This window comes from Rattus norvegicus, chromosome 5 (assembly GCF_036323735.1).
Source record: "Rattus norvegicus strain BN/NHsdMcwi chromosome 5, GRCr8, whole genome shotgun sequence".
Classification (NCBI taxonomy): domain Eukaryota; kingdom Metazoa; phylum Chordata; class Mammalia; order Rodentia; family Muridae; genus Rattus; species Rattus norvegicus.
The window spans coordinates 128,478,798-128,491,125 of record NC_086023.1 but is presented as its reverse complement, the minus strand read 5'-3'; the positions used below and the strand labels follow the sequence as shown (position 1 = coordinate 128,491,125).

General features: G+C 36.4%; 1 protein-coding gene across 13 annotated transcripts in view; it reads right to left on the bottom strand.

Annotated features, from left to right (window-relative positions):
- Positions 1-12,328, bottom strand: part of Tut4 (terminal uridylyl transferase 4) — a 180,314-nt gene that overhangs the window by 44,163 nt on the left and 123,823 nt on the right. For 12 of the 13 annotated variants that reach the window (XM_063287719.1, XM_063287722.1, XM_039109973.2 and 9 more), the window contains 6 exons: positions 11,507-11,626; positions 11,109-11,321; positions 7,730-7,904; positions 5,551-6,245; positions 3,236-3,386; positions 1,470-1,556 (listed from right to left, as the gene is read on the bottom strand). In XM_063287719.1, the coding sequence (XP_063143789.1) occupies positions 1,470-1,556; positions 3,236-3,386; positions 5,551-6,245; positions 7,730-7,904; positions 11,109-11,321; positions 11,507-11,626 (1,441 nt within the window). The remainder of the gene's footprint in view (positions 1-1,469; positions 1,557-3,235; positions 3,387-5,550; positions 6,246-7,729; positions 7,905-11,108; positions 11,322-11,506; positions 11,627-12,328) is intronic. The other variant, NM_001107953.1, reaches the window with a different exon arrangement.

Here is a 12,328-nt window from a genome sequence, read left to right as displayed (position 1 = left end):
CCTCCTGGGTCTAAGAGATCAAATTCAGGTCACTAGGCTGAGCAGTTTTACCCATTAAGCCATCTCCCCGGCCTAAGAGGTCCAGACTTTTAGGGGTTTTACTTTGAAGTCTACTAAACAAAATATTCTTTAAAGTATTTTTAATATAAAATACTGCAAAGCATGAGACTTTAATTTTCAGATATATAATATATTCACAAAAAACAGGCTATGATGATAAAATAAAATTGAATGTGAGTTTTATTTAAAAGGGAGTGAGGAGATGTAAGCTTAGCTGGGTCCTCATCAATTAGGCTAGGCTAGCCGATTAGAAAGCACTAGGACAGGACCTCTCCAGTACTGCGGTTACAAATGTGTGCACACATGAGTACATGTATGCACACAAGCATGCAAGTCCCTGTAGAGACCAAAAGAAAGTGTTAAATCTCCTAGAGCTAGAGTTACAGTCTACTGAACACTAGTATCGAGAACCAAACTCAGGTTCTATGGAAGAACAAATGTTTTCAACCACTGAACCATCTCTCCAGATCCTGATTCTGGGAATAAAACTCAGGTCCTCATGCTTACAAACACTACCTAGTAAGGCATCTTTCCAGCCCTAAATAAATTACTGTAAATATCCTTTTCTAAAACATGTAATCACAAAGTTGATTCTTCATTCTCATGCTAAAAAAAGAAAAAAGAAAAAGAAAAAACCTGTCTCTTCTAATAGTTTGAAGCAAAAGCCTTCATATCATGCATGGCTTCTTTCTTTCCTTTACATTAGACATGCTTCAGCAGGTCCTGTTAGTTCTATCTTCAAACATAATCCAATTCTGACCACTTACCTCTGGCACTACTGTGCTTCATCTGTACTTATGTCGCAGTTCTCTGCAATGTTCTTGCTTGTACTCTCATAGTGCTACAATCTGTTCACTGAGATCGTATCATTTAATGCTACAAATTCTACAAGGCTTTCATTAAAAGAAAAGTCCTTCTATCATTGTCCAAAAGATTCTAATGAGCTAATCCTTAAAATATCTCTATGATATTTCTATTTACAAGCGATCTCACGTATTGGAATATGTAAGCATACTGGACCTACCAGTTGGTCTCTAAACACGTCAGGTATAGTCTTGGTATCTACCCTTTCTTTACATAATGTTCTCTCTGGGAATTCATATAATATGTTCCTTCATATTATTCAAACTCAACTCAAATGCTACCACATGAGGGATTTACTACCCAACCTACCATTTCTTTTATCACCATACTTTTAATGTCATTTAATATTTACTGAAATATGTAATTTTTAACTTGACTACTATACTGTCTTAAATATACTCCTCATGAAAGCAGTTTTTATCTCTTTTATTAGTAATACAACCACAGAAACTAGAATAGTACATAATATATAAGTTAATAAAAATCAACCTCAAAACTATGTGATTACAGTAACAATATCGACCAACTTTTAGCCTATGACATACCATCATATTCTTTTTGAATAAACTTTTCCAAGCCGATTAAAATTTGTTCCCTGTTGTGTTGTTCAGAGCAAGGCGGTGATAATTCATCTAGAAACATGAGAACAGAATATAGTAATTTTTCAGGTTTTTAACCTAAAAACTTTGACTCTCAATATTTTTACTGCTTATTTACTTTTATGACTTTAAACCCTAACTGAAACTAGAAAACAGGCAAGGAGACAGAGAAAAAACTTAAAGTATATCTACATATTACATAATTTCCCTATATTCTGCACATGCATTTACCTTTTCAAAGTTACTAATACTGCTTCCTTCAGATACTTAGCTCTTTCCCACACCTGTACTCTCCTCCATCTCTATGAGTTCAGTTACCAGAGCACACACTAAAATCTTGTCAAGATTTCCATTTTCCCTACAAATAAAGCCACGTCCCTGAAACCTAATCACCGCACCCTGTTTACTTTATCTACTATTTCAAGTTGCCTACCACAAACCAGCAAATGATTTTCTAATATTCTTGCAGTTTGCCAGTCTTCATTTATATTACTTTTTCCTACCCAACAGAACCATCCAAATGTCATAACATGTGTCCCTCACCCCTTCTCCAAAGACACAATCTCAAAACTCTGTATAGTAATGAAAATAATGTAAGAATTTACTTAGAACTCTTATAATTAATTAAATTAACATTTACTTTTATGAATGGAAAGGTATCAGGCTGGAGTAATGGCTCTGTGGTTAAGAGCACTAGCTCCTATTCCAGAGAAATTCAATCCCCTGGACCCCGATGGTGGCGCACAACTGTTTCTAACTCCAGTTCCAGGCTATCCTTTTTTTCTTTTGTTATTAATATTTGTTTCTTTATTTACTTGTATGGACGAAGTGAGACTCAATTCTGATGAAGCTATTTTTGATAAAGAGTTTAATTTCACAGCTCTGAGACTGCTAACACAGATGGTATTAAAAGGAAACAAGTAATTGTGTAGACTGTGAGAAGTAGGTTTCTCCTTATTGGAGAAAAAAAAATGAAAAATGTAATGGTTCAGAGTAGGAGATTCTGTGAAATCATGTTTAGGCTAACATAAATAAGATGACTACATATAGAAAAATTTGGAGGTAAAATACTAACACAGGTATTTTCTTCCTCTGAGAGATCTTATAAGTAACAACATCCAGTAATAACACATGATGGGTGTGGTAGCACAAACCACTAATCCCAGCACTCAGGAGGCAGAGGCAGGCAAATGTTAAGAATTGGGCTCAGAGAAGACTACACAGGGAGACTCCACCTCAAAAATGAAACAACAACAAAAAATAGAACACCGTGTATTCACATCTTGAATCCTAATACTATTCTACAAAGAAAGAAATTAGGGCACCTTGGAGAAAAGTCCAATTCTAGTACCAAGTCAGAAAATATACACAATGAGCCTGGAGTTATCTTGTTAGTTTCGAAAGAAAGAAACCTAAAAACTGATAAAAACCCACACACTGATGAGGTTGTCAGAGACACAAGCTCCAACAAGTTATATTGGGTTACACCCACAAGTATAAGGTTTACAATGAAATAAAGAAATGACTGGTGACAGAGGTAGTACCCATAACTTAATAAAGCCGATTTAAGAACATGTGCTATCAACTGGGCATGGTGGCACATGCATTTAATCCTAGCACTGACCGAACCAAACTGAAAAATTGTTTTTAAATGAGAAAAATATTCAATATCTAACAATCTACTTCATGTAGTTACAGTACCAAACACTTACCAAAACATCTTTTGCATACTAAATCAAGTATTTCTCGAAATCGGTTTGTCATTGGTGGTAGAGGTTTTAGATCAATTTTCCTGAAATCCTCTGGGCAATCATTTTTTGAATGGCCATCCTTTTTGCAGATGCTGCATACTATTGTTGGCGGCTAAATAATGGTTAAAAAAAAAAAATCTAATGAACGTTTAAGTTGTTTCATCGCTTAGAAAGCAGATCCAAAAATATAGCAGCAACAAACAAATTCTAGTTAATTCAATTCGGATAACCTACTCAATTCAGGAGATTTTTGTAAAAAGTTATGATGGCAATTAATGTAAAAATTTGTTTTAATTGCTTTTCTCTCCCATTAAAATTACATAATTAACAGTTTACTCAGAAATTAGTAGCCAATGCAAAAGGTCTGTATTATTCAAACAACTTGATCAACTCCCAAAAGAAAGCATATCCAATATATTTATTTGTCTGATTTTCTCCACTATACAATCATTATCTTTATTTTATGTATATGGGTGTTTTGCCTACAATTGTATCTGTAGACCATTTGCACGCTGGTTCCCTGAGGTTAGAAGGAATTTTGTGCACAGCAACCAGAGTTACAGATGACTGTGAGGTATAGGTGCTGGGAATGGAACCCAAGAGCAGAACACCAGACAGGTGAGTTAAATAGTAAACATTTAAGCCAACAAGTTACAAAAAGTACACATGCTTAAGGAAGATCCCTGTACCCTCACTGTTACTATCTGTACCTAAAGAGTTTCCCACCAATATTAGCTTGGCCATTTACATAGCCATAAACTCTGATTCAAATTATACAAACGGGACTGGAGAAATGGCTCAAGATAAAGGAGCACTGAGTGGTCTTGCAGAGAACCTGGATTCAATTCTTAGCACACAGAAGCATCTTTGTTAACACCAGTTCCAAGGGACCCAATATCCTCTTCTGCCCTCTACTCAGGGTATCTGGCATGCAAATGCTGAGCAGACACACATGCAGGTAAAATACCCAGATATATAAAATAAAAATCATTTTTTAAAAACTGAATCTTATCTTCCAGTTTTTAAACTTTATCTTATGTATACGTATGCACCTGAGTGTGTGCAGTGCCCACACGGGGCAAAAGAGAAAGTTGTCCCCTGGAACTAGAGATATGAGGTGAGCTAACAAGTGGATCCTCCACAAAAGCAGCCAGTGTGCTTAACCACCTAGTCATCTCTCCAGTCTCAGCTAAACAGATTTTTTAAAAAAAGAAATACTAATTATGGATAAAACAATAATTTTCCAGCTCCTCTCCACACCACCCTCCAATAATCTTCTATGCTTACAATTCAGTCTAATAATCATTTTCCACTTCTGAATACAGATATTTAGTTATGTACACAGCACTTAAAGAATGCAATTTAGCTAAACTTTCATTAGCAAAAGTTATTGCTTATTGTACTATTATTCACTGCAGTAACTTCTACTTAAGGTGAGATTTTTTTCACTTTAAAAGAATAATAAGTACTCCTGTAATTCATAAAGGATATTAAAAAGTCCAGAAAATTTCAGTAGAACATAATCTAGATTCTACATTTTTTGACTCTTGTTCATAGTTCCACCTACAACTTACCAATATAGTTACAAATTCACACCACAAAAAAAGAGAAAAAAGTTACTAAAACTTAACTCTGCTTTCTTTTTAAAGAGGAAAGTGTGTGTGCACGTGTGCACGTTTGTGTGCAAATGCGCGCCCAGAACTTAAAAATATAGATTGCTTTGTTGTTGCGCATACCTTTAATCCAAGCACTCAAGAGGCAGAGGCAGGAAAAACAAACAAAACAAATAAAACAAAAACCCCAAACCATATACATATACACACACATACTGTTTTGCTAATCTGAACTGCATAATAGCAGATAAGTCATTTTATGTATAAAGAAATAGAATGCCAACTACTGGTAGAGTAATGATGCATTCTTATAGTTTATATGCTCTATTTAACTGTAACTACATGGCTACAGAGATGGTTCAGCAGTTCGGAGCACTAGCTGCTCTTCCAAGAAAACTTGGGTTCAATTCTCAGCACCCACATGGCAGCTGACAACTGTCTGTACGTCTTGTTCCAGGAGATCTGACATTCTCATACAGACATACACCAATGTACATAAATTAACTGTAATTATAGTAGAAAATGTAAATAAAGGTCAGATACATACCAAAATATCATTCCAAAAGAAGGACACAAGGTATTTTATGTTAGTACTTATGAATCTAAAAAGTATCAATGGTCATATAGTAACCAAAGTTTTACAAATTGTTTACTGTATCCTACCTTGCCAGAGGTTAAAATAAACTTATCAAACACATAATATAATTCCTGGGAGGGGAGGTTATCATCATCAATAAGGTCAGAAGCAACTTCTGTAGCTTTGCAGTTGCAAGAGGTAGCAGATATGTTGTTGCACACAATCTGATGTGAACTCTCCATTTCTAAATTTGATCTACAGTCTGTTCCAGCAGATCCAGCTCCATCAGGGGTCCCAGTGCAATGACACTGGCTGAGTTCCTTCTTTAAAGAAGTTTCTGAAGGTGTTAAATCACCTTGTTTCTCAGCTGATTTTTGCTGTAATTCACTGCCTTCACTGCCAGTAGAAAGCGATGAAGAATCTTGTCCATGGTCAGCCAAACCTAGTTCATTTACCAATAAACGGTCATTATCAACAATACATCTCTGTGACGTAAACTCCATTTCATCATGTTTAAGAGGTTGGCCTCGTTCCATATTTACTTTTTCTGTACTTTCTCCAAGAACACAACCATTGGTTGCCGAGCAATCAGACTTCACTGGTTTCTTGTTGCTTAGCTTCCCTTTCTCTTTTTTCTTGAGATCCACTGTAGATTTATTTCCACCCTTCCTTTGGGGACAGGCAAAATATCGATAAGCTGCCCTGAATCTCTCCACAACATATTCATATACAAGCTGGCTGTTTAAGCTCCGTGCAACATTCCTCTTGACTGAAAATGGATCTAGTTTTAGGGAAAAAAAAAAATCAACAGTTAAGTCTCCATTAGCAAATCCCATCTCCATGCTCATGCAAACAGATCTTGACTTCTAGCCTATCAACAGAATACAATTTCCCAAAGTTTTCTAGCCCAGGATCCTAGTGCTTCTTGAAAACAGAGCAGAAGTAAAAACAAATGTGGAGTCTTTTTATTCCATAAAATTAAAAGGGAAATATTAATTTTAAGGAATTAGCTAGTCAATTCAATAATTAAAATTACAAGTAAGAAATCATGAGAAGCTGTGCCACTCTGCTTCCCCAATATACTGTCACTAAATGAAACATTTCAAATTCCAGTACATGTTGGGAGCAGCCTTCATGTTATATTAAAAGCAACTATACTTTAGCCTTAGGTTAGATCAAAAGCAATCATATTTCAGCCTTATGTTAGATCAAAGCAGCCATACTTAAGCCTGGACCTGTAGCTCTGCTTGAACTTAATAGATAGAATAAATCTTGTTGTCAGGTCGCTTAGCACAGGTGGTCAGGTCACTAAGCAACCCACCCTGTACTGTTCTTCCCACTGACCGATTTACCCAGCCAATATCCTGGTCATCGAGCCAGGCTCATTCCTTTGTGGTTACCTAACCCCTCCCCACGTCCTGCTTCTACCAGTATATCTTCTGCCTGAGAAAAATTAAAAATTGTCAGCTTCATCAGATCTCTTGACTTGCTGTCCGTTCTTTGCATCTCTTGTCCCTCATTCTCTCCTAGGTGGACCCCAGACCCTGGACGACTGCCCTGCAGGACAGGGCAAGTACATACATTAACAATCTCATTTCTTGGGCTGGAGAGATGGCTCAGAGGTTAAGAGCACTGACTGCTCTTCCAGAGGTCCTGAGTTCAATTCCCAGCAACCACATGGTGGCTCACAACCATCTGTAATGAGATCTGATGCCCTCTTCTGGTATGTCTGAAGATGGCTACAGTGTACTCATATACATAAAATAATCTTAAAAAAAAAAAAATCTTGGGGCTGGAGAGATGGCTCAGTGGTTAAGAGCACTGACTGCTCTTCCAGAGGTCCTGAGTTCAAATCCCAGCAACCACATGGTGGCTCATAACCATCTGTAATGAGATCTGACGCCCTCTTCTACAGTGTACTTACAGATAAGTAAATAAATAAATAAATCATTTAAAAAAAAAAAAACTCATTTCTTGTCATAGTGCCGTTCTGAACCAGGATCTCACTCTTGTAGTCTAAGCTGAACTGAATCTCATTATAGCAATTCTCCTGCCTAAGCACCCCAAGTGCTGTGACTGCAGACATGAGCAACTACATCTGGCTTTTTGTCATAGCGTAATTATATGCTTGGAATTTGATGTGGAACTCAGTCAACATCAATCATCATTTTCTTTATCTTACCCAATGAAGTAAGATTAGGATTCAGTGTTAAATGATGGGGAACACACACAAATAGTACAAATATGCACAGCGTATTATCTCACCTTCAATTGCTATCCGTCTTTTAGGCCAGTTTTTGTTCTCTCTAGTTAAAATATCTTGTATCCGTACACATATGACATATTCCTCCAAAGCAAAATCCAGTGTGTAAAATTTTAGCAGCTCCAACCACAACTGTCCAAGGGGTACCTGATTTGGTGCTTCCAATGTTAAAGGAGACTGGAAAAAAAAATTAAGTGCATATATTTTCAAAAACAGGCACAAAAAACACATTTTTTTTAAAAAAGCAATCAATCAGTTTGAATTACAGAAATCCAAGGAATTCTGTGTTCTTTTCATTAAGCCAGTGATCATCAAGTTTGACTGCACATTATAATCACCAAGTGAGCATGAAATTCCTCATCACTTCTAAGAATCTGATTTAACTGATCTGGGGTATTTGGCTGAGGACAGGGTTTTCTATGTTTGAGTATGTGGAATGAGAACACTGTGAATGGAACCCAGGGGCTTGTCAATGTTAAGCAAATGCTCTGCCACTGAGGTACATCACCAGTCCTTATAGGTTTTTCTGTTTCTTTGTTTCTATGAGTCCATGTGTGTTCTTGAGACAGGGCTTCATGCTGTAACAAAGGCTAGACTCTAATGCAAGATACAACCTTCCAAGTATTGGAATTACACACAGAACACTAGTCCTTTAAATTTTGTAAAGCTCTTTACAGTGAAGCTCATGCACAGTCAAGGCTGTAAACTACTGGACAGATATTACAAATCCTTGTTGCAAAATCTATTTTCAAAAGCTAAAGAAAAAAAATCGACATTCAGGAAACACATCTTTAATACCTACTATGTTCCTAGATTTGTGCTAGGGATGTTGTAACAAGAAAAGCTCATATTTACAACACATAATAGTTACCGTCCTTACTCGCGTTTCTGAAACCTAAACCTACATTAACAATTTTTTGAAACACGTACTGCAGAGCAAGGCTCTGACTGAGACCACTGCCTACTGTGTCTGTGCTGTGAGTCACCACACTATACTAACACCAAGTAAGGCAAACTCCTATTCTACAAACACAGAGATAATTTCGACAACTGCAGTGAAAAATTAAACGCTAAGGTATAATTTTGGATACTCTTTGGAAAAAAGTTTACTTCCCAAGAAAAGAAAACAATTAAATAGTAAGTTAGAAGCAGCTAAGTGCCATGAGGATAAAAGGTTGAACGGAACAAAGGTGGGACTCTGGGACTCTAGGAACAGAAAAAAAATTTAGTGTTAAACTCAGTGTCAGAGATCAGTTTTGTTGAAAACTCCTGACCTGATTGAAAAAGAAAGGTATTATAAGAACGGGGAACAGATAAACATATATAATACAAAAGGGTGACTAGCTTTAACAAGAAAATCAGGTGATTCTCAACATCACAGGAAGGAAGGGGGGGGAGAGAAAAACACTGAAAGCTAGTATAACAGAGAGATGTAGAAGCAGCAAAGAGTGACCCGATGACTATATGCTTTTTTCTGTATTATATGAGATGAAAAACAACTGAACTGTGTTTGTATGAGGAGAAACAGGGCAATGTCTGACTTGACTTTTTAACAATCACTCAGATTATTGTGTCGGTGAATAAAGACCAGGAGCATAAGCCGGGTTATCTGTTTGAAGACTAGAGCAAAAGTCCAGCCCAGAGTAACAGTGGCTAGGACCAGGATGGTTAACTGGATGCGGTGAAAAGGAATGGAATTTTGGATACATTCTGAAGTAAAGATAATAGGATTCAAGATTTCTGAATTACTTGATAAAGGGTTTTCATGAAAGAAAAGAAAAGATGCTTCTAAAATTTTGAACTGGATGCTTGAAGAGACAGAATACTATCAATTAATGAAACATGGAGCCTTCAAGTTTGAGAGTAAGACCCAATGTTGAGTTTAGACATAAAAAGATACCTAAGGCAACACTAAATAGGGAGTTATATATTATCACAGAGTTCAAATACAGAGTACTTTTCATCCCACAGAAGGCACTTAAAATCAAAAGGACTGGACAGCATCGCCTATCAAAAGAAAGTAGACAAATCAGAAAAAGATCATAAATCAAGCTTAGCACTTCAACATTAACTGACTTGAGGAAAAGAACAAATCAGCAAAGAAAACTGAGAAAGACTAAACAGCAACAATTGTGGTGTACTGAAATTGTTCAAAGGAAATAATGAACTGGAAATGTTGCTTCATCAAAAGAGGGAATTTTAAGTGCCTATGAAATTTAACAAATAGAAGCTGATACTATGTTTTGGCAAATTGATAATAAGAAGACAGACAAAAATAAAAATGGATACTATAAACAAGTCTGTTAGTTTTACTACAAAGGGAAAACAAGCAATAGACGGGAGGAAGGGCACCTAACACTTTTCTTTAAAATGGGAGAAATAGCAAAATGTTTGATTCAATAAAGAGTGAAAAACTGGTAATGGGAAGATAACTAAAATGCTAGAGTAATAAATAGTTTTAATTATTTTAGATTAATTAAAAGGCAATGGAGAAGATGCCAGTGGATTACAAAATAGAAGTTCCTTTAGAAAAAGGTAACAAGTATAAATGACAGCAGATGACAGTGAGTTTACAGACCTCTTTCCATTGCTTCAGTATTCTCAGTAAACTAAAAATAAAGATAATTAACTGGGAATATTGAAAATCAGGGAAGTGCAATTCAGTGTTGAAAAGAGTAATTATTTCAAGCACAGTACATCTATACTCTTAGAATAGCTTTTGAGGGACAGAATTCACGTATATTTGCCTATGGTTATCTAGCACTCAGGAAAATGCTTGGAGCACAGCAGTTCATTAATAAGTATGTGCTGAGCTAATTAAATAAGCAAGCCTTCCCCTCACAGAGAAAAGACTTACTTTTCCACACAATTTGACTACAAAATCCATAATATGCTTAAGCTTTTTTTTTTTCTTCTTTTTTTTCGGAGCTGGGGACCTAACCCAGGGCCTTGCGCTTACTAGGCAAGCGCTCTACCACTGAGCTAAATCCCCAACCCCATGCTTAAGCTTTAATGCAAACTTAACTCATAAAGGGAATTTTACTGGTTTAAATGAAAATGGAAATAAAATTACTTGACAAGATTCAAACAATACGGGGTTGGGGATTTAGCTCAGTGGTAGAGCGCTTGCCTAGGAAGCGCAAGGCCCTGGGTTCGGTCTCCAGCTCCGAAAAAAAGAATCAAAAAAAAAAAAGACTCAAACAATACATGAAATAAATGTATTAATCTTAGTACCAAAACTAAACCAGATCAATTCCTCACTTTATAGATGAAGAAATGAGATCAAGAGGTCAATCTACTGCTAGTCAAGTAGTTCACTGACAGTATCATAAATTCTACATATTAGAAAAGCCAAAAGCAGAAAACAAACCAAAAGCTTACTTTGCCATGTTTGGCCTTCACAGCATTACTTTGGTTGTCTGTCTCTGTCTTCCTGGTGTCATCTTTTGGTTGGTCTGCCTTAGCTGTGTTTTCATCAGCAATTAAGCTTTTCTCAGTTGCACTGCTTGAATTATACTCCCACTTCACAAACTTCTCTTCTACTATGCCCTTCAGCTGAAAGTCATCCATTCTTTTTGGGTCAAAGCCGTCAATCTATATAAAAAAGGCATTCCAAATTGGTAACAGAAAAGTTATTTTAAAAACAAAAAAGGAAAGAAAAAGAGAAAAAAAAAAAAACTAGAATTCTACCTTAAAATTTTTCAGTACAACACTCAATAACTACATATTCATGCGTATACACACACACACACACACACACACTGCAAACTCATCCTTACCCAACTTCCAAGTAAGCAAGGAAGAAGAGGGGGTTTTCTTTGTTGAAGAAAAAACATCACCATTAAAGCAAAGCAGTAAGAAGGGATTCCACCATCAGTTTGGGAGTCGATATAGCACAACTGCAAAATAAAAAAAAAATTAAAAAAAGTCCTAGCATTAAGCTTTCTTCACTCAAGTAAAACACAGTAACTTGTTCTTCACTGTGTTTAAAAAAAAAAAAAAATTCCAAGCAACGATGAAACCTAAGAAATAATCTGAAATCTCACCATTCAGAATTCAATACCCATGTTACAATCTCCTGCACACATGCCCACTTCTTTGATACAGGATTTTACTGTGTAGCCTAGCCTTGAACTTGTAAGCATCTTGCCACACCTGCCTTAAGTGCCCAAGTGTTAAAATAAATTGGTCCTGCTCAACTCTTATCTCTGGGAATATCATGTGCCATAAAGAATTAGTTCCATGGACAATTTTTCCAAAACTATAAGGTTCAATGTCTGATGAGAGAGAAGAATCGTGTTCAAACTCCCCTCTCCAAGTGAACAGCCAAGACCAAATCACTCCCCAACTACTAAGTCTTTTATTTATGAAAATTTTACTTATTATAGGACCACTTTACAGTATTTTTGTGTATTGAGTCATTTGCTTCCCTTCTAGCAAGAGAACAAGTAAAAATCCAATGTAACCCATATGTATGCCATGGATCCCAGCACTGGGGAGGCAGAGACAGGTGGAGAGTTCAAGCCAGTCTGGTATAAAGAGTGAGTTCCAAGACAGCCAGGGCTACACAGAGAAACGGTCTTAAAACGAAAACAAAAACA